Here is a 26085-nt window from a genome sequence, read left to right on the forward strand (position 1 = left end):
CCATTGAACATACCTACACTCACAAGTACTTGTGCTACAATTGCCAACCCAAGTTTCAGCCATGGACGTCCCCGCAATGACCAAGCCTCTGGCGACCAAGCCCGCAAACTTGCTGGCGCTCTTTGGTCTCACCAAGGCGCCTTCCAAGGTCGTGCCTCAGACCGTGGACAAGCTGGTGCAGCGCATTGCCGAGGTGAGCGCACGTTGCAAGAGGTCGAATCACGTTGGTGAGTGCGCCTCGACCTTGCCTGTGAACGGCGCTGACCTTGTGCTCTCGCTCTGCCCACAGGAGGATACCCAATCTCTAGCGGAAGCAGCTCTGCGCAACCTGAAGTCCTACGTGGCTCAACAAGGTGCCAAATGCGAGGCCGCGGACTGCTGGGGGCTCGCCGCTTTCTGCTGCTCTTTGCGCTTCCCGTGCATGGCCGTCGTGCCAAGCGCGCACTGCCTTCCCTTGCCACACAGGCCTCGAACTGCCCGATGGCTGGAAGGCGACTGTGAAGGTCCGCTTGACCACCCGCAGCAGCGGCCGCACTGGCCGCACCACCACCAACTCCTACACCTCACCCTCTGGCAAGATTTGCCGCTCCCACGCGGCAGTGGTGGAGTTTCTGCGTGCCTCGCGGTCGACGCCTGCTTCGTCGCCCGGCTCGTGCGGCCCGACCCCGGACGGGCTTCTAAGCCCTCCGCTCACGGACGTTTCGGACGCGTCCGACGGCGACGGCGAGCCGTGCGCCAAGCGCTGCCGCCACTAGATGGCATTGTGTGTTGTGCATGTCGTGTGCGTGTGTTGTGCGTGTCCGCGTTCTGTGTCGTCACTGCTTGCTGTCGCCCTGCGCGCTGTGAAGCGCTATCAGGGGGCCAGCGACGGTTGTTGTTGAGTGTCTACGGTCATACCAGTCAGGCAAAGCCCCGAACCCGTCCGATCTCGGAAGGTAAAACTGACTGGGCCCGTCAAGTATGGTGGTGAGAGATCACACCAGAACCACGCGGTGCCGTAGACCATCATAACGCTTCTCCATGCGGGAGGCGCTCTTACGTGCTGGGTGCTGCACGTTTGAGTGCCCGGGTTCACCCCCGGATGCGTTTCAGTGCTTGTGTGTGCACGCGCAAGTTTCATGTGTAAGTGTGTGTGTGTGTTGGCTGGCCGTGGTGCCAACCGTTGTGTCTGATGAAGGTGCTGGCGTGTGGGATGCTAAGAACAGGTTGTCTCGCCTGTCTAGCATTGGTGGGCTCAAGAAACTGGATCTCAAAACCCGGTGTTTCTCAACACCTCCATTGTTAGGTCCCGGAGGGCAAGCAAGGGTTGCTGCTGAGCACTAATGTGTGTGTGCGTAATGTGCCCCGTGGCGAGTGCAAGGCTCCCTGTCCAGCCGTCCTTTCGTCCCTGTGTCAGGGGCACAGCCCTACCACCGTACTGGGCACTCGAAACAGGCTGGGGAACACGCGGGACTTTGGGACAAGACTACACTAGGTTCCTTACACGCTCCATGCAGGCGCCATACAGACAGCGTCATGCTGGCCAAGGCGTGCGAGCGCCCTAGGGGCGTACCGGGACACTGCTCACATTACCGGTACATCTATATTGCATGCATGGCGATACAGCATCCGCGGCCTTTTCAGGTTCAGGTTCTTGTTCTTGCCTTGCGTTGCAAAGAGCAGGTTGCCTCGCCTCGTGTAGCAACGGTGTTGCGCAGAAGTAAGTGATACTCAAACCCGGTGTTTCTCAACACCTTCAATGCCGGAGCCAGGAGGGCTAGCGCGTGCTGCCGCTGAGTATGTGCGTAGGTTGCTTGACGGCATCGGCAGCGGGCTCCGGGAGCACAGCAGAAAACCACCGTGATAGCGGGTGGGTGGCCTTCGCCGCCTTGTGATGGCAAAAGCCGCAGAGGCGCGGCGCTATGGTACAGACTAGTACTTAGTAGGCGTAGACTACCCAGCATCCCTGCGGTCTATGGCAAGCCATGACGAGAGCGCCCTCGGCACGGCCCTCGGGTTGCTGCGAGCATCAGCGGGCACTCAAGAGGATGTAAGGGCCAGCGGTCCGATGCGCCTGTTGGAACTGTTAGGGAGGATCACGAGGCCCAACAACAAAGGAATGAGCAGAGCTGTCTTGAACCAGGGATTGCTACAGAGCAGTGTCTTCCAACAACTGGCAAGCAGCGTCAGGGCGTGTCGTGACGTGTCGTGCCTTGACAGCATGCACAATTGCACACTCAAGTCGTGCGGTGGTGCAGACGTCCGCCCGCGTTGGGGTGGCTAGTTCATTCGAGGGCTATCGGCCAACGTGAACGCCACCCAGCAGAGGCGAAAGCTTGCCCAAGTGTTAAAACTGGGTCGCCATGCCAGGGGGGGCTAATGTGGGCGGAGCCCACCGGGTAACACACACGGTTAGTGTCGCGTGTCCTCCACGCGAATGGGACCTTATCGTACGGCATGGTTTTGCGCTTGCCGTATGACGCTGATTCCCCGCCCCCCTCGCCGTGAGAGGTTGTGCGTGGTTGGTGGCTCTGTGTGTGGGCAGGATGCACGTGTGGGCGACCGTTCTAGTACCTGGACGCTTGCGCCCTGGTTAGTGCGTGCGCTGTGCGTGTGTCCTGCGGCCTAGACGTTTCCCGGCACTCCTGTGCCTAGGCTTGTGGCGTTGAGGCACAGCGGTGGGGCTCTGGCGGGTTGAGGCTTGGCTAGGACTCACTGTGCGCGGAGTCACACGGACTTTGCCCGCGGGAGGGTTTGCAGCAAAGTCGGGGTTGGGCCCTGATAGCATGTGATGGCTCGGCGTCTTCGGGAGCTGGGACTGTCCCCTCTGTAACATCCGCATCCTTATCGTACCGTTCACCGATCAATGGCCTTTCAACGCTTGGCGCTCTGTGTTCTGGCCAGTCAGGGCCAGTCTGTCTAGGTTGGGCCTAGCGGATCCCTGTTCGAGACGGGGCAGAGCCCGCATTGACTCCTAGTTAGCGTCCGGCGCCAATGCCAGGACTCGCATTCCTCTTTAGCGCCTCCCGGGTTTCCGCACAGCAGGTGAGCTCCTTCGGGGCTTGAGTATCACTCCTGCTACGGCTAAGTACGCGCGTAATGTTCTCCTAACGCTCTGCAATTTTGAGCATGGGGTGAGCTTCTGAGCTTTCCTAGCTATGCGACGATGTGTCTGTCGATGTGTCGGTGGGAATTTCTGGGCTGAAGGGCTGGCGCACATGTACGCCTGTACGGTAATGCTGACGCTGCAGTCACCTTGGCAGCTACGACAATAGACAGGGACCTGGTGGCATCTGCCCGTTGCATAGCTTCCAGATTCTCCCACCCAAGACAGTCGCCCCGAGAATGCAGCAGGGACAGAACGCATATAGATCACAGCCAGGTTACAGGAGGACCGGCAGGCTCCCGCGGCAGGCATGAAAAACCCCGAAAATTGCCGACCATTGTGCGGGTAGCGTGCAGTGTGTGAGCCCTCGAAAACCAGTGCTGCGCAACGCAGGAGAATCGCCCCAACCCAACCCAAAGACTTTAACACGCGACACGTTTGTCTCTTCTTCTCTAGGAGTCCCTAAAATTACAACGCCGCTCACATCGTCTCTGTCAGCGCTAGCTCTATACTAGGCCCAGGCCGCCAGGACGGGTCAGGCGCATGCAACCGGGCATTTACAGGAAGGGCAGGGAGACGCCGTTGGTGGCGTAGTTCACGTGCCAGGGGTCCTTCAGGTGGGCAGCCAGGTTGTCCACGGGGCCGGCGCCTGCATTCAAAACATCAGGACGCTGGTTACAGGCTATTGCGCACTTACGATTTGTGGATCAAGCTACTCGGCAAGCCATCAGAAGCAACGGCCCGCGGATAGGTCTGACGTTCAGGCTCCAGGTCGCAAATTGCTGAACACGCTATTGACTCACCGGTGGCGTACTTCTGGGCAACGAAGCCCAGGAAGGCCAGCATGGCCAGGCGGCCGTTCTTGACCTCCTTCAGCTTCCAGTCAGCCCACTTGTCGGCCTCCTTGGACAGGCCTGTAGTCCAAGGCACAGAGGGTGAACCGGGGAATACTGAACACCGTGCTCGTAGCGTGTTCAGGGAGGCAGCAGCAGCGAAGTACCACCATGAGGTTGAGACTCCTTGCGACCCGCGTCACCCCTTAAGTTCGCTGACACCAGTCGAACACGTAGGAACACGTAGGGACAAGCAGCACGCAAGCATTGCAATCATGTACTGGCGAAGCCCGTCACAGAGGCATTCCGCGGCAGGCACCAACGGGTATATCCCATCCACGAACACGAATTGCGTTGTCAGCCTCACCAAGGGGGTCGAAGGGGCCGCCGGGGTAGCCCAGCTCCGAGGTGCCCTTCAGGGACGCCTCGAAGCCCAGGAACGAGCCAGGCTCGCCCTGGCTGCCGGGCTTGCGGATGTCCTGCCAGCGCTTGGCCTCCACGAAGCCGCACAGGAACAGCTGCACAGCCAGCAGAGAGCCTGCAAAACGCGACCACATTGCATTGTCTCAGAAGGTTGAGCAGCGCAAGCTGAGCGGTCATACTCATCAGCCGGATGAGCCCCCATGTCAAGCCTAGCATGGCATAGCTGTCAAGCAGAAGCACCGCCGGCCAGTTCGCATTGTCATACTGCAGCCTGCACGCGGAGGCTTCTCCTGACGATTGTCGCAGCACTCCCCTACTCATGGAAGGGTTTCTTAAGCATTTTAGTGTCGACAGATGCCGCGCCCATCTCACCCCAGGGAGCGAACGAGTTCTCGATCGCCACCTTGCCGGCGTCGTACCACTCAGGCACGTTCAGGGCGCCAGCCTTGGTCAGCAGCTGCAGGTCAGGAAAGGGTGCGCCTCGTCAGCAACGGATGCGTCAGAAGGATGCCCATGCTACTAAGCTGACTGCCAACGTGAGCAGACAATGCAGGCCAACTGTGCAACGCAGCGCATGCGATGCCCCCTGCGGAAGCCCACCGGAGTCGTTACCGTAGACTGATACCCCCCTCATGGCACCACCCTGCCTATCCCCTCCTTCCCAACCGACCCCTCACGAGGCCAGTGTCATTTCCCTACTTACGCCGGGGATCAGGATACCGGCAACACCAGCCATGGCAGTGCGGCAGTGGATCAGCTCAGCCTGCTGGTACCTGCGAGCGCAGGCAGCGCCGGCGAGTCCCGGTGGTCGGCAAGGATATCCAACACTTCCAAAACAGCCTGGCGCCATCGGTCAGCTGCCAGGCATGCAAGTGCTGTATTGCACTGAATTGTCGAGGCCCCACTCGAAGTCCGCTTGCTGTGCCCATCAAAGTTCGCGATCGATTAGCCTACCAGCGCAGAGCCACGGGGTCCTTGCCCAGGCCCAGGGGGTCGAAGCCTGCAGATAATGATCAAAGCGACTGTGAGAAGCCAGCTCGCGTCCACTGACCCCTTCGCGCAGCGTGATTCTGCTCCCATCGAGTCTTCACTGCAGCGCTACGCCGCGCTCACCGAAGTTGCCAGCCAGCGCCTGAGCAGCGGGGGTGTCCAGGTGGGCGGGGATCTGGCTGCCCGGCAGCCACGACTGGCGAGCGACGCAGGTCACCACCGACTTGCGGGAGGAGGCCGAGCGAGCGGCCACGCCCGAGCGCTTCATGGTAAGGGCCATTGTTGCAGGTGAGTGTGGTCCGTGTTCGGTCCTAAGGCAGCAACGACAAAGGCAAAGTGCCAAGAAACGGGGGGCAAATTGCCGACCCGCCTCGATCTCTGTACGGTCTCGATCTTGGGGTCGGCGATTTTCCTACCGCCCCCCGCTAACTCAATTCCCAATTCTGTAAACGGAAGCAATTATGTCAGTGCTAAACTGATATAAACTAGGAGCCAGGCGCAGGAAGAAGCGCGAAAGCTTGCACCCCGGCTGTTTCATGCTCAGGGCCTTCCGTGTCGCGCCGCCAAAGAATGGGCAAGACAGAAGCGCGAATTACGGTTGCCTAAGGGTGAACACCCGCGCAGACCTTCAGGCTAGAGTCGTGCCCACCTGTGCCCACCGCGTGCACTCCCCCCGTCCTACCCCCCTGCCCCTTCCCGCGCACCGGCATAACAGTGTCAACCATTCTGCCTCAGACACGCATGCACCCGGTAGCTGTCAGCTACCAAGCCCAGAAGCCTATGCAGACGGCCCATCACCCCAGGTGCACAAAACGCGCCCGTGTGCCACTACGCACACCCTGCCACCCCTTGTTCCCATGCACGTTCCCTGAGCCGCGCGCCCATGAGCAGCAGTGGTGCCGCGTGTACTTTGCACGTGCGGCGTGCGGCGCGGCAATCCTCGCAACTACCAACGCATTAACTGACACATGGGGATCACAAACGGGCTTTCGCGCAACTGCCAACGAACAGGTAGGGGCGGCGCGTGGCGTGGTGGTTTGCGCGCGGCGCGAGTGGGAGCTGACAGTTGCGCGGGGGCGCGTGTGGAAAGCTGCTGTGGGGTACGGCGGAGCTCTGCGGGCTGTGGCGGTTGGCGCGCAGCGCGAGTGGGAGTGCGTAGTTGGACAGCGAGGCGTGTGGGAAGCTGCAACAGAGTACGGCGGGGCTTGAGTGGCATGTATGTGCAGTGCAGAACACAGCTAGCAGGCAAGTGCGGCTGAGCCGTGCGCATGTAACTCTCTCACGCAATCCGGACAAAGCAAAGCCACGGCGGGGTGGTTTACACTTGTGAAGCCGCACACCTGTTTCCTTGCTTGCGTAAGCGACCCAGCTTCCACGGATGGGGATGGCCCCGTCGTTACCGTACTGCCACGCTCAATTGGTGATTTTATAATTGGTGACAGGCAAAAATCGCGCTGGAATTAAACAGGCTGACACAAACTTTGGTAATGGGCTCTGGCAGAAGCACCCGTGGCACCCGTGTCACAGAATTGGTGATGGGACCCCCCGAATCGTACCCAGCGTTGCTTTCGGCCCCGGCAGCTGCAACACAAGCCCCGCGCTTGCAGGCGCTCTCCAGCCAACGTGCCACAGTACTTCTGCTGCTCAGCTTCACAACCACGCACCAAGCAGCATCATACCGTACCGTATGCAACACAAGCCCCGCGCTTGCAAGCGCTATCCTGCCAATGTCCCACAGCTTAAGCTGCAGCTTAGGGCCTTTGTGGGCTACACCGTGGGGCTACACTGAGCATTGTGCGTATACTACAGGAATAGCGTCACTAGCCAATGCAGCCTGTCTGCGTGTTTTCGCCCGACTTGCTTGGATTCAGGGTGCACAGGAATTGGTGACAGGCTCTGGCAAATCCTAGTCGACATTGTTCCCTGCTACCAAGTTGGTGAGTTTCACCAAATTGGTGTCACCAATTGAGCGTGGCAGTACGGGTAGTCGAGTAAGTGCGCCCACGGCCTACACATACCGACGCGGCCACGCGGGCCCGGCAGCAGAAGTGCCGGGCCAAGAAGGCCTAGTCGACTCTTCCGCCCAAAACCGGTATTTATCAACACCACCCGCATGCGCATGTCCACCCATTTGGTCATCTTTCTTGTTACCTCTCGATCCCCCTCTCCATCCCTCTGCTGTCACATCGGGCGGCGGCGCAGCAGCCCAACAAGAAGCGCGGCGCGCCCTCTGCGGCTGCCTCCCGGTCTAAGAAGCGGCGCAGTAGCTAAGGATCCGGTCGAAGATTCAGAAGGGTGCAAGAATGTGCAATCGTGAACGCGATCAACTCTGCACAGATTTCCTGCTGTCTGGCTGTCCTGTGCCTACTGTGCTTGTGCTTGATAGCTGGACGTGGCTGGACGCATGGCGGGCGGTGCCTGTGGAAACCGACCCCAGCTATGTCTGGGAGATGAGGCTAGTTTCGAGACCTTCGGCCTCAGACGGAGCGACGTGGCGTGGGCAGGCCGCTCAGCCCACTTGTCCCTCGAGAGGGAAAGCCACCTCGTCCATGATCTTAAAGCAGCAGCCGTTGGTACCGCGTGCAATGTGGTGCATGATGGTTCGCACGGCCTTGTTGTGCCAGCTGATGTAAAGTTTGCGCATGTGTGCATGTCGGCAGCCACCGAGAATACGTCCGCCCGAGTCTGGGTGGGAGCACAGGGGGCATGGGGCTATCTCGATGGGTCCTCCAGGAGCACGCGAGGAGCAGGCAGGCATGGACAGGTGAAAGCGTGGCCTGTGTCGAACGAACACTATACTTCTGCCTTAATGAACATTGCTATGTTGTCTCTCCTGCTGCAGCGCACGGCCACGGCGCCACCGGCGCCGTCCGTAACGTTCACTGTCGCCCCACTAAATTTTATCCTTCACGACCTCAAAGAAGGAGGAGCCACGGAGTACAAAGGGTGCGAAGTGCTCTGCAGCAACCCCAAGGCGCGGCTGGCCTCTCACGGGCTGCAGCGCTGGACCGGCCGGCTGGTTGGCGCGGCCGTCGGCCAGGAGCGCCTGGTGCGGCTGCGCCCGCCTGTCGCGTCCTACATGGCAGCGTAGCCCAGTATGCGTGGCTCGAGGCCATCGAGGAGCTGGCGGGGAGCAGCGGCCTGGCCAGTCAGCTCCGCGTGACGCCCGCGGATCGCAATGACAGCGCCGACCGCTGGCTGTGCTGGCGCCACAAGGACCTGCCCGACGACCCGCAACTGCAGGCGAGTGTCGAGTTGTGCATGTGCAAGTGCTCTGAGCGCGGTTTCGGGGGCTCCTTGCGGCGCCCTCGCGGTTTCGGGGGCTCCTCGCGGCGCCCTCGTGGTTTCGGGGCTCCTCAACACTCTAACCGAACTCCGCATTACATGGTAGCTTGACAGGGCCATTGTGCGCCTCGCTGCAGTCCTGTAAATCTGTAATGAGAGACATGTAACCGTGACAAGAGCATGACAGTGCGTTCTTCTTGCCAGCAGCAGGGCAAGGACCCGCACCGCATCCTGCACTGCCTGATTAACACGGGCCCGGAGCCGGTGGAGGTCACATACTGGCCCAACCGCACGCTGGCTGGGGAGGCGGACATGCTGCATGGCGCCACCATCGTCCTGGCGCCGGGCCAGCCCTGGCTGACCACCGTGGCGTGGCAGCTGGACCACGACCACCAGGCACGGCACGTGCAGCGCTGAGAGGGAGGGGGTTGGGGGGTGTGTACGGCGCCGACCCCAAGGAGGCCGGGAGCGCGGGCAGGGCAGGGCAGGGCAGGGCAAACTGGGGCCGGTGCAGGGTAGCTGCGCGGCGTGCGTGGCGGAGGCGAAGGGAGGAGGAGTGCAGCAGGCGGCCACGCGCTGGAAGGCCGGCGGTACCGGCAGCGTGCCGGTGTGCAGGATGCACTACAACCGGTGGCACCACTGGGCTGGACGGGCGGACGGCCGTGGCCAACCGGACGGAGCCAAGCTGGCGGCCCTGGACAAGGCCAAGGCGGTGATGCGGAAGTGGGCCGAGGAGGCGGAGGAGGTCATCGATCTGTGCTGCGACACCGACTAAGCGGACGGCTGCGTTAGGGGGTTGAGCAAGCCCAGGGGGGCTTGGCGGATGCGGTTTGGCAGGGGTCCAGCTCATCTTTGGGGCAATGGAATGCGGAGTGCGTTACCGTAGAGGTAGTCCAGGCAGCGCTTCGCCTTGCCGTGGCGTGCATATGTACTTCGTAGCGTGCGTGTGCTGGTTTTGATGTTCAGGTCGGGAATGGCGTTGGCCACGAATTCGGTGTAGAGGGTCGGGTTGCTGTTGCAGCCCTGGTGCACTGCGGTTGCTATGCGGGTCGGCTTGCCCCTTGGAAGGAGGCGGAGCCTTTGCGGTCGCATCGAATCCCAGGGCGGGGCGTCCTCGGTTGTTACAGAAATTGGCAAAACGTCACCGTAGCTCCCCGAAGCGAAGCGAAGGGTAGAGCGGAGGACTACCACACTCTACACTTGGTTTGCCTAGGGCCTTCAGGTCAGTTGTGCTGATCAGTTGTGTCCCCTTGGTCACCAATGCTTGCAGGTCGTGCCCAAGCTCCAGGAGTGGAAGACGGCTATATAGTTTTGACGCAGCTCGCTACCGCTGAAACACGCAGGGTGTCTTGGTGGGGTAACAGTGACGAAGTTATGGTTGGGGTAACAGTGACGAAGTTATGGTTGGGTAGAGAGCGAGGGGTTGCCCTTGTTTGCTTCTAGGGGCCTGGCTTGCCTGTGATTTTGAGGAGTGATCAACTTGCCCTGTTCCTTGTGCGGTGGCTGACTGCGTTCTCGCCCGGCTTGGGATGGAGGTGTCAGCTGAGCGGTGGGTTGACAGGCGGTGGCTCCTGAGTGTTGATCAGGGCGTTTGCTCTCTTGCTGTGTATGCGTGTTGTTAAATGCGTGGGGTGTATGAGGGAGCTGCTTTCCTTCTTGGTTACGTCTGACCAGTGGAGGCAGGCGGCCTGTGATCGCAGCGGTCAAGCGTTGTATGTGTTTCGGCCGCCGTAGGCTTGGTGTTGTGTGCGCCGGTTAGGTGTCGGCGCCCTCGCCAGTCCAACGAGGCTGGTAGGCTGCAGCGGCCGTGTTTTGGGCCCGAGGCAGGTGTCTCCCCACAGCTGTAACAAACAAACAGAGAAGGTATGCGGAATGCGGAAGGCGTTAAAAGTGTCACCCCGGCCCGGGCCTTCGGTTTTCACGAGGCAGGACAAGTGCACACCACCTTGTAAACACACATACGCATGATTAAGCGCAGGTGCGCTGCGGCTTTGCATCGCGAGTGTGGCGTTGCGGTTTGTCTGTCTAGCGTGAGGAATGCGCATCAGCAAACTTCCTGCCAGCCAGCAACCTTTCGGTACAGTAACTTCGGCGTTCGACCAGCCGCGCACTCCTGCCCTGCCGTTGCAAATTATTTGCCATCTTCTGGGGTCTGGGGTCTGCACCCTGCGGGACTTCACCAACCTGCCTTGACACTGTCCCATCGCCCACGCATGAATAAGCGAGCCGGGGTGGGGATAGGGCCCGAAAACTGTCTCCGCCTCCCCCCCCGCCCCCCGCGCACGCGCCCAACGTCATATAAAGGGGGGAGGCAATCGGTGGTGGGTGGAGGGTACCAGTGGAGGGTGGCCGACGTGGGAAGGAGGGGAGCCTTCGGTCCCGATCGGCCGATCGGCCGTTGTCTACTCCCGGATTCACAGCAGTCAATATAGAAGTTCCTGTATACATCTATTCTTCCTCAGGCTGAAGCAGAGGCTGCGAAGTCCGACTTCAGTGCAGTTCCGACGCGCCAACAAAGCTTGTCACAGCTTTATAAAACCCACCAAACGTTTTGAAGCTTGCGTATCCTAATATCCCTTTTCAACACCACCTGTCAGCTGTCGATGGCCCAGCCGGCTCCAGTTCACGTCGTCCTTGGAAACAGGGCGACCGTTTTCACGGACGCTGCAGCATCATTTCAGGCGGCTCAGTCTGCAGCTCAAGCTGAGGATGCAGCTGCGCCAGCATGGGCGAAGAAGATGGAAGAGGACCTGAAGAAGACTATGGAGCGGGTTGAGGGCGAGGTGAAGAAGCTGCGCAGCGAGCTCGTGCCCTATCGCGCCGCGGCTGCGCGCTCGCACAACAAGGCCATCATCAACGACGATGAGGCCCTGCTCGAGGTCCCCGCTGCCAACGGCGAAGTTCCGCCCGACTTCCCCAAGACCCGGGGCGCCGTGAAGGCCCTGAACGGACAGCAGCTTAAGAACCTCCTGGAGGCGTACGGCGTCAAAGAGATCATGCGCGAGACGCAGGCCCGCCGCATGCAGCTGGGACCTGTGCTCGGCATCAAACAGGCATAAAGGTGGGGGTGCATGGGCCAACATCCGCATCCTTTCCACTACCGTATACCGGAAGGGGCCCAAGTCTTAGGTTCTGGGATTCGACGTGTGTGTCTTCTGCTTGCACTTGGCCCTGGTGGGGGGCGTGTGTTAGAGGGCGCCAGGGACCACACCAAACAAAGAGACGTGTGGCCCACATGGCCCACATGCCAGGTGTGCGGCACGGTCCTCCACCCGGCGGACAAGGCGTCACCTGGCCATCCCTCCCTCCCTCCCGCCAACACCGGCTGGCCCTACCTTGCCGCGCCTCACCCTCCCTCTCGCCCCCCCCTCCGCCCCCCCGGAGCCCCTCACAGCCCCTCGCTGCACGCCGACGGCCTCGCGCTGCTCAAGGCGGGCGAGGCGCCTCACGGCGGCGCGGCGGCCAGCATCGTGGACCACGCCGTGTACACGTGGGTGGCGTGGCGTAGCAGTGGTAGGGGTGAGGGCCTGTGGGGGGCTGTGGGGGGCATGAAGGGACGGGGTCATTCATTCCAGAAGCCATATCAACCTGCAACTGGGGTTGCAATCGGGGACCTGCGCGTGAGGTGCTGTTGTCTTATCTCCTCCTCCTCTTGCTCCCACTCGTCCCTGTCCCTGACTCTGTGTGTGTCTCCCGTTACCGCACACGTACACACAGAGTGTTTTTCCTTGCGCTCTCTAACTCACGCACGCACGCATGCAGGCGCTGCCGGCACTTCCGCATGATGTGGTGCTGCAAGGGCGGCAGGTCCGCCGTGCTGCTGCCCACCGCCCGCTTCGCCACCGCCGCCGGCAATGGCAGTAGCATTGCAAGAGGCCTGGCCGGCGGCAGTGTCAGTGGCGGCGGCAATGGCAGCAGCAGTAGCTACGGGCTGTGGCTGTCGTCGCTCATTTGCAACGTGCACCCGACAGCGCGGCTGCTGGAGGCGCCCCCGGTCTTCCTGGACGGAGTGCCGGTGGGTGGGCGGGTGGGCGGGCAAATGGGTGGGTGGGTGGGTGGGTGGGTGGGCGGGTGGGTGGGTGGGTGGGTGCGAATGGCTTGGTAATTCCTGCCCGCCCCCAGTGCCCCTGCCTCACCCACTTAACTGGTGTCGCCGGACCCAACCGCACACACGCCACTTCCATCACACAGTCCATACGGCAGCTGAACGCGCTGGCGGCCGGACTGCCGCTGGGTGGTGGCGGCGCTGCCGGAGGAGCTGGCGGCGGCAGCGGCGCAGGTGGGGGTGCAGCTGGCGGCCGCGCTGGCGGTGGCGGCGGCGGCGGTGGCGGCCCCACGACCGAGTCCCACACAGGCCACCCCACCCGGCCCGGGCAGCCGCTCAAGCTGTCCGGGGCGCCGCAGCCACCCGAGCTGGTGGTGCGGCCGGAGGAGGAGTGGGACGTGGTGCCGGCGGTGGTGGTGACGGCAGCCCCGGCGGCGGCAGTGGCGGCGGTGGCGGTGGAGGCGACCGGAGTCCTGGGCGCCGCGGTGCAGCCTCATGCGGCGGCGGGAGCTCAGCAGCAGCAGCAACAGCGGGGTCCCCGGGGCTGCCGGGGGAGCTGGCGCTGATGTTCGCGGGAAGAGCTGCGGCTCGGCCTGATGAGGACTCAACTGCCGGCGGGGGCGAGGGAGGGCCTGAAGGGACTGGGGCTGCTGCCGCAAATGCGATACCACGCAGGGAGGCAAGCAGCGGCAGTAGCATCGGCGGAGGCAGTGGCAGTAGCAGCGGCAGTAGTGCTGGGGCCGAAGGCAGACGAGCTGCACCTGGTGCGGGTCATGTTGGTGCGGGGGCCAGCGGCGGCGCCACCAGCGCTGCTGATGGCGGCGGTGGTGGTGGCAGTGCCGGCAGTGGCGGCGGCCGGCCTGCCGCAGCACCACCGGCCGGGCGGCGGCGCTGGGCCAGTGCGCTCCAATGGCTGGCGGTGGAGGCGGTGGGCTTTGTGGAAGCCATGGGCACGGACCGGGCGCACGGCGAGGACTCGCAGGTCGGGACTGACGATGTGGTGTGTCAGCCAGCCAGGGTTTGGGGTGGTGCCGAAACACGTGTCCATGTCAGTGCCTGTACCACCCCACGCCCCGCCCACCCGGAGGTGGAGGCGGCGGCAGCGGCGGCGCTTGATGTCATTGCTGGTGCTGCTGGTGCTGCGGGTGCTGCTAGTGGTTCTGCTGTTGATGCGCCTGCAAGAGCGGATGCTGGAAGTGGGGCGGGGGTTGCGCCCCGTGGCCGTGGGGGTTCATTAGCACACATTAGCATGCACATACTAAAGCATTTGCAGAACGTTTGGCTTCTGGAAAGCGGCCGCATGTCCGTCCACATCGGCATCGTAGTAGCGTAGGCCCCACTCGAGCGTCTCTCACTGGTGTCATGCAGACTATGCAAACTGATGCGAACTTGTAACGGCCAAGCCTTGGTGTGAATCATGGCGACAAGGCTGCCGCCGGCCATCGAGCGTGACAAGAATCCCGGGTTTCCCGGGTTTTCACATGATCCCGGGAGGAAGTCGACCGACCTCTTCCGGCACACAATCCCAAACATCATATGTACAGCGCGATTGTAAGCTTAAGCGCACGCCCCGGTAGTCTGACAGAAGGGTCAGTGGTCGGCCACGGACACATGGACATGTGTGGCATGGCTGCCAGTCAAGTTGTGCCTCCAGCTGAACCGGAGGTATACAATTGTAGCGCTCGCCGAGAGCAGTCGATTGACACCGACCTGGCTAAAAACCAAAGGGGTTTGAGGGGGTTTTGAGGGGTTGCACGGTGGTGGGGGTCGGTCGGTCGGTCCAGAGGGGGGGTCGGCAGGTTTTGGGACATGGGGTCAGGAGTTTTAGTTCGTACCCCCAACCCGGGTTCACTTCAGTTTGGGGCACCGTCCCAAAACTGGACAACCTGGACACGCCTGTCGTGTCAGATTCACCGTCCGACTGTACTACCACTGCCGTACGGCCCTTCCCGTGCGGGGGGTCATGGGGGTGGGCCGGGGGGGTTTCACGACGCCAAACTGGTCTCCCCTGAGTCCCCCACGCTCTCAGCCCCTCCGTACATGTAGTAATGACTTGCTGGTCAAGTGGGAGGGCGGTCCACGCTCGCCTGAGGTCGAAATGGGCGGGTTTTGGCCCGCCAGCCATGCACCCGATGGGCGCGTGTCGGTCCGATCGGGCCAAAGTGTGCTGGAGAGAGCAGTAACTCACTCAATATGTTATTTAGATACCCAATATTGCACTGGAATGTACCCCGGGACAAAATGCGAGGCTCTGCCGACCAGCAATTTCGCGACCGGAGTCCCTCACACCGCCACATTTTCAATGCTCTATCATTGCCGTGTCTATTATTGACTATACGGAGCACTTTGCACGGCTTTTCAAGGGCTAAACGCTGCCCTTCGTGCACGTTGTCGCGGCATGTCGCTGCATTTTGCGAGCTCGGTGAGCGGACAGGCCGCTCCAGGGACTAAAACAGCAAGTCATAACATGTAAACGTCATGTATAAGCATTAGACGAGGTTTGGTCTTTGGACGGTGCGGCGTGTATGGGCACGCCCCCGAGTGAACCCGGGTTGCGTACCCCCCCCCCTGGAGCTCTATCCATTTTGAAGCATGCGGTCTGTTTCGGAAGATTCTACCCCCCCCCCCCCCCGCCCTGTGTTGGGGTCTGGGAATGCACTGCACACTACAGGACTACGCCAACCTGCCCCTTACCCTACCGGTCCCATCGCACCGGGCTGCACTGGGGCCGCAGCCCTCCGAGGCAAATTAGTTGCGCTTCAGTCACTCCCTAGCCGTAAATTGACGTGCTTGAAAGAACGCAACACGCACAAGCGAACATGTAGTCGACGAGAGTGCCGTTGACAAGAAAGGTGGTTTACCCTCGCACGGACTGACCCCACGCCACGTCTCCAGTCTGAGGCCGGCAGGCCGCAAGCGTCTACCTCATCTCCCGGACACAGCCCAAGTCGGTTCGTACAGGCACGGCCCGCCATGCGTCCAGCCACGTCCCGTTATTGACGTGTGCTGCGGAACTAATGCGTACTCAGACCAGAGCGGAAGGCGGAGTGGGCTTGCAGGCGGCACGAGAGCAGGCGTCAGTAGTCCCGCTGTCAAGCACAAGCGCAGCCCAGCAATAAACCGAACAGCAGGAAATTCTCTAGCCACAACACTCCTCGGCCTACCACACTGTGCTGTGCTATGCTTGCCAGCAAAGACCGCTTACCAGACACCGGCCGGCGTCAACCTGCGCGCCTATGCGCGCCGGCGCCGCTTCTTGGCGCTGTCCTCCTCCACGTGGCCTTGCTCGCCCCCTCCGCTACGCATATGCACGCCGCAACTGATGGGCCCACGGCCGCTCCCGGCGGGCCCAGGGCCGCTGCCGCCGGCGCTACCACTGCGGCTGGTGGGGCCAGGTCCTCCGCCACCACCGTCTGGTCAATAACCGGCACACATCGCCGCAATGCTGGGGTTTGGGGATGCGAAGCATGCCGGCTGGCCCCCCTTGCTGCATGTTATCGGAACCCTGTTGTATCGTTAATCGTAAGTACAGCGCTGCACGGACCCCGCTGCGGCTGTTCTGGTCCTGTGTGCCAGCCAACCGTAAGCCTAGGCTGGTCTTGGTCTGTCAGCACCGTAAAAACGCTGTCATGCGCCCTCCCTGTTGTTTTGTATCACCCCTACCCGCAACGTCGCTGCAACGCGCTCCAGCCCCGAACCCCAGGAGAGTGCTCCAGAGTCGGTTTCTCATTTACTCTCTAGACCATGGGTCGTTACACGTCTGCTTGAGGGGCTTGCGCCACCTCCGCTGGCGCTCCTTAGTCGTCGGCCACACCCTTAGGCGGCCTTCGACTTCTTCTTCTGCATCTTCTTCACGTAGAACTCGAGCTCCTTGCCCTCCAGGATGTAGCCGTCGCAGCGGCCGCACTGGCCGGGGCGCGACGAGATGCACGCGAACAGGCGGCCGGTCGAGAACTGCTCAGCCAGGTGCGAGTCCAGCTTGCGCTTCTGCAGGCGCTCCTTGATCTTCCGCTTGACGTGGTTCGAGCCCTGTGGTTGGGAATGGCAGGCAAGGAGACAGGAAAGGAAGCCAGGAGACGGGTAAGCCAAAGATGTGATTCTGTGCTTTCACACAAGCCCCAGTGCAGCACCGCTGCTGGTGCTGGTGTTTACTGCTTGTACTCTGGCTGCTTACGCCGTCCCGCAACCCGCTCCTCCGTGTTGCGGGCACGCCGTTCCTGTGGCCCCCCCGCCGCCACAACGTGGCTGCCCACTCACTCCGTCCAGTGGGCGAGCCACCGCTCCTCCGTAGAAGTCAACTTCCTCTGCTGCTAAGCAAAATTCTCACCATTGGTGCCCAGCTGTTGTTCCAGTGCTAAAGCTACGTACATGGGCGTGCGGCTGGCCCGTGCGGTGCCCCGCGCAAGCACCCCAGCTGCACAGAGTTTCACGTTGATTCCCCTACCAACCCGTCCATCTTGCCACCACGCCTCCCTTTCGCACCCGCCCGCATATCTGTTTCCCACCGCTTGGCTATTACCAGCCCAAGCTTTTACCCTCACCTTAATCTCCTCCGGCTTAGGGACAATCTCGGCCTGGTTCTTGGCGCCCAGCTCCACGTTGTAGTGCTTCTGGTACCACTGCTTGAAGGGCGTGGCGTCCACCTGGACGATGGCGTTCTTCACCAGCGTCTGGGTGCGCACCAGCTCGTTGTTGGACGCGTTGTAGACCACGTCCAGGATGCGCACCTTGCGGGTGACGGCCTAGGGGGCGAAAGGGGAGCAGAGGATGCAGGGCCGAGCACACACAGCGACAAGTCGATACATGGCATCTAGCAACGGCAGCGAGCGCTACCTGGAATGCGCTTTAAGGGGGCTGACGTGGCATGGCGAGGTGCGTGAGCAAGGACACACACACACCGACATGCGCGCGGGCGCACATGCCACAAGACACGATCACCCGGTTGACACAACGCCAGCAGCAGTCCGGCCGTGCGCCGCGCCCCCGGTGACTGCTCCCTGTGACTGCTCGCAGCTGCCGTGTCGGTGCTGCTACTGCATTTGACAAGCTGCTGACTGCAAAAGCGCCTTGTTATGGACCGAGGCACCATGCTGTAACGCGCTAGCACTGCAGCCGCACGCGTGCTGTGGCAGCCTGCCGCGGTGTAGCTGCAGAGCAAGCCTGCCCGATGCATTGAGGCATTCAGTGTCCAGACCTGCTGTAGGCCCCAAACCACTGTCACGCGTGCCGCCGCATGTAACATCGCTGCGCCGCATGCGTATCTTGCATTGGCAAGAGCGGTGGCGCCTGCCGCCGTGCGCGCCGTCGACCCTCGCGCTGAAGGATCCCGCCTCCAGCAGCCCCATAGCACTGCCAATGCTCGCTGCTGCCGCCGCATCAGCAGCATTGCCGTTATGGCCGGTGCTGCGATGGTACGCCACGTCAGCCCCGTCTGATCGGCAGCCCCGTGCGGCTGCTCGGCAGCCCCGTGCGGCTGCCCGGCATCGCCTGCTTTCTCCACCGTTGCGCGCCGCCGAAGTTGCTGATCCTTAGTCCCATCCCAGCCCCGAGGCTCCTGCTGCCCTACAGCTCCAGTACACTCCAAGACTCTGCAGCTCGGGCTGCTACGCACCTCCGAGCCCCACGAGTAGTTGCCAGTGTCCAGGCGGAGAGCGCGGAACTTGGTGTGCCCACCGCGCACGCGCACTGTCCGGACAGCCACGTTGGTGCTCAGCTTGGTGTTAGCCGGCACACGGCCCATCTCATACCTGCAGAGCAATCACCCGCATGCGTTTTCAGCACGGAACTCGAGTGGCGCCATCTTTGTCCCGGGCAAAAGGGAAGCCGCCCCCACCGACTGCACTGCCCAGTGCGCCGACCGCACATCGCTCACACGGATGACTTCTAAAACAGAAAATTTGCATTTGCTGGTAGCTTAGCCGCCTCCGCTTCCCGGTACATGGTCTGCGCGACAGCCGCCATGGTCCCTCGGCTGGCCCGCTGCGGCGGCCCCACGCCTGCTGCTTCCCAAGGCTGAATATTGAATACTTCACGCCTGATGTGCTACGAACACGGCCCGAGCTCACTTCTTCTTCTTGCGCCAGTGCTTCTTGCGGCCGCCCGTGGCGCGCCGCTTATGCAGCGAGTCGCGTGAGATGCCTGCAACAATGGTTGGAATGAGCTGTCAATACTATGGCGACGACAGGGGCCAGAACAGACCGCTGCGAAGTGCATGCCGGGGCAGCCGACTAGATTATGCGAGCGGAAGAGCCCTGTAAGTTGCCCCATGTACTCACCCATGGTTGTGCACCGTTCCCAGCCCCTAAGGAATGGAAAGAGAAAGAGCCGTGTGTCTGCAGCCGGACAAAGCCCAGGCAGCGCCGGCCCCATTCCGGCTCGCCCTGGAGCAATGGACCCGCTCCCTCTCTCCCTCTCTCCCCTGCTGCCACCTTCCCTTAGGTTAACTGCTTCTCCTAGACGTTTATTTAGAGCGGGCTCATTGGACCCGTCCAGAACAGTGTCTAGCGTAGAAAGGCGGCCCTCCCCACCACAAACCATGCAGTCCAGCACCATGACCCTGCGGTGCGTTTCGCTTAGCGCAGACTGTTTAATGGCATGTTATATATTGAATTGTCGACCCACTTGGTCTGGGCCGTGTGCAGGGGTCAGCGCAGCCAGTTCGGGGCCAAGGCCTTCACCAGCGCTCGCGTGCAGCGCGCCAGCCTGCAGGTCAGTTTTGTATTGGAACAACAAAATGGCGCAATTCAGAGCTGATGGCGGGAGCTTTCGCGACGCAGGTGACCAACGCCATTACCCGCCAGAAGAAGGAGCAGGTCGTGGAGGTGCTGAAGGGCAAGCTGGAGAAGAGCACTGTTGTGTTCGGCCTGCGCTTCAAGGGCCTGGATGTAAGTTGGCAGCCAGCTCGGTGTAGCCTCGGGCGAGGTCGTGGTGCTGAGCGCGCCTGCAATGCTTGCGCGCAGGTCCCGACCGTGCAGAAGTTCCGCAAGATTCTGCCTGCTAACACGTCCGTGTACGTGACGAAGAACAGCCTGATGAAGGTCGCGGTCTCGCAGACCAAGGGGTGGGAGGCGCTGGCGGACAAGGGCTGCACGGTGCGTGCGACACGCGCTCGCGTCCCGCTTTGCTGGCCCGGCTGCGCATGGAGCAGCGGCTGCCGGGGTCGGGTACTGGAGCACACGAGTTACACGGGGCATGGGGGCATTATGCTGGCAAACTGCTGCCTTGGGAGGGCGTGACGCCTCAGACGTGTCCGTTTGTGGGGAGGGACTTTGGGGTCTCAGGGCTTCTCCAGCGATTCTGCTCAGCCTGACACCTTGTGTCGCACTCGGACACCAGTCAGTAATGCAAGGAGTCGCTTGCCTGGCTCGGGAAACGATTGGGAAGGGTTTGTTGGGGAGGGGTAACAAAGCCTAAGAAGCAACCACATGCGGCTGGCGGGGAAGCGCTGAACATGCAAAGCCCTGGTGCTCTCTGGTGCTGGCCACAGGGTGAGAACGCCTGGGTCTTTGTCAACGAGGAGGAGATCGCCGAGACCGTGAAGGCGTACTTCAAGTTCGAGGAGGACCTGTTCGTTGAGGCCAAGAAGCAGGCTGCTAAGAACGTGGAGGTGAAGCGGCCGACCGAGGTGTCCTGCGCCGTCATGTCTGGCCAGTACCTGAGCCCCGCTGAGGTGAGTTTTGCAGGGGCGGGTTGGGGCACGGTGTGGGCGAAAGACGTACTGGGCGGGCAATGTGGGTCAGACGTTCTCGCACAGATGCTGGTTGCCGGTGCGTTGCGCATGGCGGCCAACATATTGGAGGCAACGGCAGGAGCAGCAGCAGGAGCAGCAACGACGACAATGGGCGGGGGCATTTATAACTTAGCAATCAACGGCATTAATCGGCGGCAGCGATGACAGCAAGGGCGCCCGACGGAGGGCACTATCTGAGGGCGCGGCATGGGGCCGCCACACGCCTGCCCCTGCTGCCAGCGCGTGGAGGACTGGCATTGATCTGCTTCTTCGAGTTGGGACATGTAGCGGGATTCTTCCAGTTACATCAGGCCCTGGGTGAAGTAATACCGCTGGTTGCGCTGTTATGCAAAGTTGCTAATGCGGTGCCCTGACCACAACGCCCCTCCCGCCCTGCCCCATTCCCAACGCGCAGCTGAAGCGCTGCGAGAACCTGCCCACCAAGGACCAGCTGTACGCCACCATTGCCCGCCTGGCTAAGCAGCCCGCGCAGAAGCTGGCGGTTGGCATCAAGGCCGTGCCCAACAAGCTGGCAATTGCTATCAAGAAGGTGTCGGAGCTGGACGACGACAAGACCAAGACTGTTGCCTCGGTTGCCAAGGCATAAGCGGCCTGCTGTTGCAAGCTGGCGGTTCTGGATGGGAAGCTGCAAGTGGAATAGCGTTGGGATGTACTGCGCCGATCGGTGGCTGTCGCCAGTGTCCGTGGCTATGTTCGCCTGGTTGCAGGCACGTGCCTGCGGTACCATATGGTACCTGGCGGGCAGGTCGGGGTCGGGTGGATGAATGTGGGGCGCTGCCAGCTGTATTTGGCAGCCAGCAACGATGTGAAGGCCGAACGGAGAGTTGTGCATCACGGTTTCAGGGGTTTCGTCACCCGCTCAGTCGCCGGCAATTTTGATACGAGTGCCGGCGGTGGCGGCTAGACGGTGGTGCTGTGCCTCCCGAGGGCTGTTCACCCGGGAGGAGCTCGTTTGACAGGAGATAGGTTTGTTGGTAGGATAAGGGCTGGATGCAGTGGTGTACTTGAGGTGGTATACCGCGCCCAGTAGGCGTGTGAAGGCTGAGCGCTGAGGCTGGTCCGTAGCGCTGGCAGTCAGCTGTCGTGGTCAGCACCGAGGCCAGCACGGTGGCCGCACGTCACCCAGGCGGTTAAGCTGACTTCGTCCAGATGTGTGTGAGAGAAGCATGACAAAAGTATGTGCTAGCAAGGATGTAGGGCCCTGTAACGTCCGGGGAAACGAATTGCGCGCCGCCGCAGATACGTGACGTGACATGTGGGATGTCCGCACCACCATCCACGAGTTGCCGGCCTCTAAGACAGCCGCGGCATTTGCTGCTACTGGGCCAGATAAAACGAGAAACTGAGGGATAATTGCAACGTGTTAGGACCGTGTGCGCCTACAAAGACGTGACGTGCTGTAGCAATTGCATGGGCGTCAGCAGAAGCATAAAGAGCCGTTCGACCGCATCCTGTCTTTGCGCTTCCCCTCCTGGGCTTTCACACATAACACTCCAGCACCAGCCCTCCTCCATCCATTCACACAGCCTCAGCCTCAATGTCCGTCGAGAAGGTCAGAATGGATTGGTTTTGCAACAGAACAACCTCTTTTTGTCGCGATACAGCGATGCGTTTCGCATACTGTGTACTTATTGGTAAATATGCATCAATGCTTTGTAGGTCGGTGTGCTGGTGGTCGGTGCGGGCCCAACGGGTCTGGGCGCTGCGACTCGCCTTGTCCAGCACGACCACAAGGACTGGCTGCTGATCGATGCGGTAAGATACACTAGCGCGGCTGTGTCCGAGCACTTGGGACCTAGTTTGACCCAAAACTCCTTCCGATCGTCTGTTGCAGGCTCCCGAGGCTGGTGGCCTTGCGTGCACCGATGTGACGCCCGAGGGTTTCCTGTTTGATATGGGTGGGCACGTTATTTTCAGCCACTGGGAGTACTTCGACCAGCTGCTGGACACCGCCCTAGGCAGCGGTCCCGACGCATGGAACACGCTGCAGCGCGTTTCCTACGTGTGGATTCGCGACCGCTGGGTGGCGTACCCCTTCCAGAACAACATCAGTGCGCTGCCCAAGGAGGACCAGGTGCGGCGGGGCTGTGCGGGTTTGGGGGAGCAACCTCCCACGACGCTGGCAGTAGCCGCGGTGCCGGGAGCGCGACACGGGACATCTTGTCAAGGGTCCAAGCCCCTTCGCAATGAAGCAGCTTTTGCGATCAATCCCTCACCCACCCTGTGGTCCCACAGATCAAGTGCCTGACTGGTCTGGTGGAAGCCAAGGTGTCTAACACCGTGGCTCAGGGCCGCCCGAAGAACTTCGATGAGTGGATTCTGCGCGTGATGGGCCCCGGCATTGCCGACCTGTTCATGCGCCCCTACAACTTCAAGGTACACGGGTTGAATGATCACTCATCTGTGCTGGACTTGGGCATGGCGTCTTGGGACAAGGACTGACATGACAGCCCTGCTTCCGCTGGGCACTGCTGAATCCGAAGCGAACAACTGTGGTCCTCAACGTGTGTCGCAGGTGTGGGCCATCCCCACCAACCTGATGCAGTGCAACTGGTTGGGCGAGCGTGTGGCCACCGTGGACGTGGACCGCGCCATCACCAACGTCATCAACAACAAGGAGGACGCCGGCTGGGGCCCCAACGCCGTGTTTCGCTTCCCCACCTCGGGCGGCACTGGCGCCATCTGGAAGGGCGTTGCTAAGCTGCTGCCCACCGAGCGCCAGGCAAGGGCTTTGAACGCAATGTGTCTCATATCACAGGCTAGAGGGGGCGGGGCACTCTAGAGCCCTTGGAAACCCAGCCCGCCGTGCAGGAAACTAAGCCTCGTTCTTTCGGTCACCGTTCTCCCTTCCGCAGCGCTACGGCCAGAAGGTGGTGTCCATTGACAAGGACGCCAAGATCGTGACCCTGGACAACGGCCACAAGTACCAGTACGACTCCCTGGTGTCCACCCTGCCCCTGGACATCACCCTCAGCTGGCTGGGCAAGGAGGAGTGGGCCAAGGGCCTGCAGCACAGCTCGTCGCACATCATCGGCTTCGGCATCCGCGGCGAGTGCCCGCACGGCACCAAGTGCTGGCTGTACTTCCCCGAGAGCAACTGCCCCTTCTACCGGTGCGTGGGGGGACATGCCGACCGAATTGACATGGAATCGTATTAGTTGCTGGATCATGGGTGGCTTTGCAAGGGGCAGGGTTGCAGCCGCACGGTGCTGAACTCCCATCCTAATGTACCCGCAGGTGCACGGTGTTCTCCAACTACGCCAAGCTCAACTGCCCCGCGGACGACGCCAAGCTGCCCACCCTGTGCAAGGGTGACGGCAGCGACCCGGAGAGCGCCGAGGCCAAGGCCGGCCCCTACTGGTCCCTGATGTTTGAGGTCAGCGAGTCCAACTACAAGCCGATCAACCAGGAGCAGGTCAAGCTGGGCGGCACCGCCGGCACCTGGTGAGCGGCGCGGCCTTCGGTTATCGGCGGCGGCGGGACTGCACGGACGCGATGTGGCGGCCAGTTGGGGAGTGGGTTGAAGAGACAGCACCCCTTTGAAGCTCCTGACCAATCCTCTCTGTTACCCCGCAGGTCGGACGTCGTGCGCGACACGCTGGTCGGCGCCATCAACACCCAGCTTATGCAGGCGGGCGATGAGGTGGTGTCCGTCTACCACCGCCGCATCGAGCACGGCTACCCCACCCCCTCGCTGGGCCGTGACGAGGTGCTGGACAAGGCGCTGCCCTGGCTGCAGCAGCACAACATCTGGAGCCGCGGCCGCTTCGGCAGCTACAAGGTGAGCGGCGGGGTGCACACGCCCGTTGTTGTGAGCGGTAGGATGTGTGTACGCGCCGCACCAGCTGCAATGATGCATGTCTTACCGAACCCCCGACCTAACCCTGGACACCTTGTGCTTCGGCTTCGATCCCTGCAGTACGAGGTCGCCAACCAGGACCACAGCCTGATGCTGGGCGTGGAGTGCGTTGACAACATCCTGTACGGCACCAAGGAGCTCACGCTGGCGTTCCCCGACATTGTGAACGCCAAGAAGAACGGCGAGCTGCTGTACAAGAAGAAGTAAAGATCTCGCACTAAAGGCACAGGAGGATTTGCAGGGCTGACTGCAGGGTGGCTGGTGCACGGACATAGCCGCAATAGTTGGGCTCAGGCCGGGTTAGGGCATGGATATAGCATGCTGAGAGAGCGGTGCCCCTAGCAAGGGTGAGTTCGGGCGCCTAGGTTAGCTACCAACGAGCGGTGCATAGGTAGGTTTGAGTGGTGCTTGGAGGTAGTGACCCCTGGATGTGCACTTAATAATGTGTGACTCGTGACTCGGACCTATTGACGACTAGAGACTACGGTATGTTTGGACTTCGGACGGACATCAAGGACCAAGATGGCGCTGGTGACCCATGACGCACGCATGGACTGAAATTGCTCGGTTTCTGCAAGGACAGGCAAGCGCGTCGTGCGCATTACCTTGTAACGACACACGACAACAAAGAAACTGTTGGATCAAACACGTACATGGATGGAGCAAGTGCACGATGCATGTACGCTCGGTGCGCCGAGGCCGTTCGCACGCAATGGGCTCGTGGCACTGGGGCCACTGAGGCCGCGTGTAACGATATACAGCTGCGCATTTGTCAGGGCCCACAGTCTGACCGACAAGGGGAACACCTAGGCACGGAGATGCACCAGTCTGGAATGGCCAACATGGGGAACATGCCCGGTCCGGGGCGTGGCCGAAGCACAGATTGAGCGTTCTTAATCATACGCACTCACTCCCGATTCTGGTGAGGGTCTTGCTCCCTGAGGACGCCAGCAGCTGCTCCCAAGGACTTGATGTTGGCAAGGTGCTCTTTTGCATAATACGGTAGCGCGTAGGACTCAGCCTGACCCATGATGGCAGGGGCCACCCCTGCATGCTGGTCAGATGGTGCATCGTCCCCAATTCCTCATGATAACTGCTGTGTGTCTGCAGCCCGCACGAAGCCCCTGCCTGGCCAGGCCTGGCCACCTGGCGGCATCCAGGCCATGACTGTCAGATCACGAGGACTGTGCCCACATGACTAGGCGGACCAGCTTGCTTTAACCGCAATCGGAGCAAAGCAGTACAATACGTTCTGGGCCCCTGCCGCACACAGATTTCGGTACCGTATTCCAGTTCCCCAAGCGTCAAGGATAGGTTGAGCCAACACCAGCCCAGTGTGCCCGCGCGAAGCCTTGGCTGCGTAGAGCCAGCCTCCCACGGCCGCTGCCTGTCTTTGCGTCCGCCTTCTCCAGTGCACGCTCCCCGCACGCTCCACATCGTCCAGCAACCCACAACACGAAGGAGTGCCCTTCCAGTACCGCACCACCAGGTGTTGAGGGCTGGTCCAGGCTTAGTGGCTTTCGCCCTACCTGCTCCTGGGCTGTCCTGTGCTTGTGACATCCAAAGCACGGGACAGCCCAGCGGGGACAGCCTGGAGGCACGCCAGCGGCCCTTGAGCGGCACGCCTCTATGACCGCTGTTCCCTTCCACCCGCTCAGGCCAGCGGGCATCATGGTTCAATCCTCAAGCACTCGAGCGAGTTTCAGCGGATGACAGGCATGTTTCGGCGTTCACGGGAGCCTTCGCGGGAGCGAAATGTGGACTCGGGTTGACTTATTCTCAGGAAAGCTATGTGTTTGACAAAATGTCGAAGGA

At 61.4% G+C, this 26085-nt stretch overlaps 8 protein-coding genes across 8 annotated transcripts; 6 read left to right on the forward strand and 2 right to left on the reverse strand.

The window, feature by feature from the left end:
• Positions 1-20: 20 nt before the first annotated feature.
• Positions 21-3302, forward strand: CHLRE_06g272600v5 (uncharacterized protein). The gene is made up of 3 exons (XM_043062968.1): positions 21-193; positions 290-362; positions 466-3302. Exons 1-3 carry the CDS (start codon positions 62-64, stop codon positions 753-755), a joined length of 495 nt encoding a protein of 164 aa, XP_042923674.1. The 5' UTR covers positions 21-61; the 3' UTR covers positions 756-3302.
• Positions 3303-3350: 48 nt separating this feature from the next.
• Positions 3351-5700, reverse strand: CHLRE_06g272650v5 (uncharacterized protein). Its single transcript, XM_001696150.2, has 7 exons — positions 5455-5700; positions 5296-5341; positions 5045-5114; positions 4714-4798; positions 4286-4456; positions 3889-3999; positions 3351-3734 (listed from the first exon to the last, which is right to left on the reverse strand). Exons 1-7 carry the CDS (start codon positions 5609-5611, stop codon positions 3643-3645), a joined length of 732 nt encoding a protein of 243 aa, XP_001696202.1. The 5' UTR covers positions 5612-5700; the 3' UTR covers positions 3351-3642.
• Positions 5701-6790: 1090 nt separating this feature from the next.
• Positions 6791-10475, forward strand: CHLRE_06g272701v5 (uncharacterized protein). The gene is made up of 5 exons (XM_043062969.1): positions 6791-7268; positions 7534-7790; positions 8174-8277; positions 8418-8574; positions 8827-10475. The coding sequence occupies exons 2-5, from the start codon at positions 7635-7637 to the stop codon at positions 9031-9033; spliced, it is 624 nt and encodes a 207-aa protein (XP_042923675.1). The 5' UTR covers positions 6791-7268; positions 7534-7634; the 3' UTR covers positions 9034-10475.
• Positions 10476-11050: 575 nt separating this feature from the next.
• Positions 11051-12262, forward strand: CHLRE_06g272750v5 (uncharacterized protein). The gene is made up of 2 exons (XM_043062970.1): positions 11051-11677; positions 12011-12262. Exon 1 carries the CDS (start codon positions 11220-11222, stop codon positions 11673-11675), a length of 456 nt encoding a protein of 151 aa, XP_042923676.1. The 5' UTR covers positions 11051-11219; the 3' UTR covers positions 11676-11677; positions 12011-12262.
• Positions 12263-12310: 48 nt separating this feature from the next.
• CHLRE_06g272760v5 (uncharacterized protein) lies at positions 12311-14068 on the forward strand. The gene is made up of 2 exons (XM_043062971.1): positions 12311-12631; positions 12808-14068. Exons 1-2 carry the CDS (start codon positions 12401-12403, stop codon positions 13225-13227), a joined length of 651 nt encoding a protein of 216 aa, XP_042923677.1. The 5' UTR covers positions 12311-12400; the 3' UTR covers positions 13228-14068.
• Positions 14069-15404: 1336 nt separating this feature from the next.
• CHLRE_06g272800v5 (ribosomal protein S8) lies at positions 15405-18970 on the reverse strand. Its single transcript, XM_001696149.2, has 5 exons — positions 18937-18970; positions 18727-18799; positions 18273-18408; positions 17203-17403; positions 15405-16690 (listed from the first exon to the last, which is right to left on the reverse strand). Exons 1-5 carry the CDS (start codon positions 18938-18940, stop codon positions 16478-16480), a joined length of 627 nt encoding a protein of 208 aa, XP_001696201.1. The 5' UTR covers positions 18941-18970; the 3' UTR covers positions 15405-16477.
• Positions 18971-19100: 130 nt separating this feature from the next.
• CHLRE_06g272850v5 (uncharacterized protein) lies at positions 19101-21628 on the forward strand. Its single transcript, XM_001696422.2, has 6 exons — positions 19101-19222; positions 19303-19369; positions 19438-19545; positions 19621-19752; positions 20148-20330; positions 20806-21628. The coding sequence occupies exons 1-6, from the start codon at positions 19197-19199 to the stop codon at positions 20995-20997; spliced, it is 708 nt and encodes a 235-aa protein (XP_001696474.1). The 5' UTR covers positions 19101-19196; the 3' UTR covers positions 20998-21628.
• A 172-nt stretch (positions 21629-21800) lies between these two features.
• On the forward strand, positions 21801-25502 carry CHLRE_06g272900v5 (uncharacterized protein). Its single transcript, XM_001696421.2, has 9 exons — positions 21801-21963; positions 22071-22166; positions 22246-22485; positions 22647-22787; positions 22927-23133; positions 23267-23523; positions 23649-23855; positions 23988-24192; positions 24331-25502. The coding sequence occupies exons 1-9, from the start codon at positions 21949-21951 to the stop codon at positions 24475-24477; spliced, it is 1515 nt and encodes a 504-aa protein (XP_001696473.1). The 5' UTR covers positions 21801-21948; the 3' UTR covers positions 24478-25502.
• The last annotated feature ends 583 nt before the right edge of the window (positions 25503-26085 follow it).

Source organism: Chlamydomonas reinhardtii, chromosome 6 (assembly GCF_000002595.2).
Source record: "Chlamydomonas reinhardtii strain CC-503 cw92 mt+ chromosome 6, whole genome shotgun sequence".
In the NCBI taxonomy this organism is placed as follows: Eukaryota; Viridiplantae; Chlorophyta; class Chlorophyceae; order Chlamydomonadales; family Chlamydomonadaceae; genus Chlamydomonas; species Chlamydomonas reinhardtii.

What these genes read in the sequence shown, in the direction of transcription:
- CHLRE_06g272600v5 (XM_043062968.1), top strand. Translation starts at nt 62, where the DNA reads ATGGACGTCCCCGCAATGACCAAGCCTCTGGCGACCAAGCCCGCAAAC. An exon ending in TGGTGCAGCGCATTGCCGAG is followed by an intron (nt 194 to 289) that starts GTGAGCGCACGT and finishes CTCTGCCCACAG; the next exon opens with GAGGATACCCAATCTCTAGC. An exon ending in GGCTCAACAAGGTGCCAAAT is followed by an intron (nt 363 to 465) that starts GCGAGGCCGCGG and finishes CTTGCCACACAG; the next exon opens with GCCTCGAACTGCCCGATGGC.
- CHLRE_06g272650v5 (XM_001696150.2), bottom strand. Translation starts at nt 5,611, where the DNA reads ATGGCCCTTACCATGAAGCGCTCGGGCGTGGCCGCTCGCTCGGCCTCC. An exon ending in GAACTCGTTCGCTCCCTGGG is followed by an intron (nt 4,457 to 4,713) that starts GTGAGATGGGCG and finishes CGCGTTTTGCAG; the next exon opens with GCTCTCTGCTGGCTGTGCAG. An exon ending in TGCCCAGAAGTACGCCACCG is followed by an intron (nt 3,735 to 3,888) that starts GTGAGTCAATAG and finishes TTTTGAATGCAG; the next exon opens with GCGCCGGCCCCGTGGACAAC.
- CHLRE_06g272701v5 (XM_043062969.1), top strand. Translation starts at nt 7,635, where the DNA reads ATGTGCAATCGTGAACGCGATCAACTCTGCACAGATTTCCTGCTGTCT. An exon ending in GGAGCCACGGAGTACAAAGG is followed by an intron (nt 8,278 to 8,417) that starts GTGCGAAGTGCT and finishes CCTACATGGCAG; the next exon opens with CGTAGCCCAGTATGCGTGGC. An exon ending in CCGACGACCCGCAACTGCAG is followed by an intron (nt 8,575 to 8,826) that starts GCGAGTGTCGAG and finishes TGCCAGCAGCAG; the next exon opens with GGCAAGGACCCGCACCGCAT.
- CHLRE_06g272750v5 (XM_043062970.1), top strand. Translation starts at nt 11,220, where the DNA reads ATGGCCCAGCCGGCTCCAGTTCACGTCGTCCTTGGAAACAGGGCGACC.
- CHLRE_06g272760v5 (XM_043062971.1), top strand. Translation starts at nt 12,401, where the DNA reads ATGTGGTGCTGCAAGGGCGGCAGGTCCGCCGTGCTGCTGCCCACCGCC. An exon ending in TCTTCCTGGACGGAGTGCCG is followed by an intron (nt 12,632 to 12,807) that starts GTGGGTGGGCGG and finishes TCCATCACACAG; the next exon opens with TCCATACGGCAGCTGAACGC.
- CHLRE_06g272800v5 (XM_001696149.2), bottom strand. An exon ending in CACTGGCGCAAGAAGAAGAA is followed by an intron (nt 18,409 to 18,726) that starts GTGAGCTCGGGC and finishes ATTGCTCTGCAG; the next exon opens with GTATGAGATGGGCCGTGTGC. An exon ending in ACTACTCGTGGGGCTCGGAG is followed by an intron (nt 17,404 to 18,272) that starts GTGCGTAGCAGC and finishes TTCGCCCCCTAG; the next exon opens with GCCGTCACCCGCAAGGTGCG.
- CHLRE_06g272850v5 (XM_001696422.2), top strand. Translation starts at nt 19,197, where the DNA reads ATGCAGTCCAGCACCATGACCCTGCG. An exon ending in TGCAGCGCGCCAGCCTGCAG is followed by an intron (nt 19,370 to 19,437) that starts GTCAGTTTTGTA and finishes TTCGCGACGCAG; the next exon opens with GTGACCAACGCCATTACCCG. An exon ending in AGTACCTGAGCCCCGCTGAG is followed by an intron (nt 20,331 to 20,805) that starts GTGAGTTTTGCA and finishes CCCAACGCGCAG; the next exon opens with CTGAAGCGCTGCGAGAACCT.
- CHLRE_06g272900v5 (XM_001696421.2), top strand. An exon ending in GGCGGCACCGCCGGCACCTG is followed by an intron (nt 23,856 to 23,987) that starts GTGAGCGGCGCG and finishes GTTACCCCGCAG; the next exon opens with GTCGGACGTCGTGCGCGACA. An exon ending in GCCGCTTCGGCAGCTACAAG is followed by an intron (nt 24,193 to 24,330) that starts GTGAGCGGCGGG and finishes CGATCCCTGCAG; the next exon opens with TACGAGGTCGCCAACCAGGA.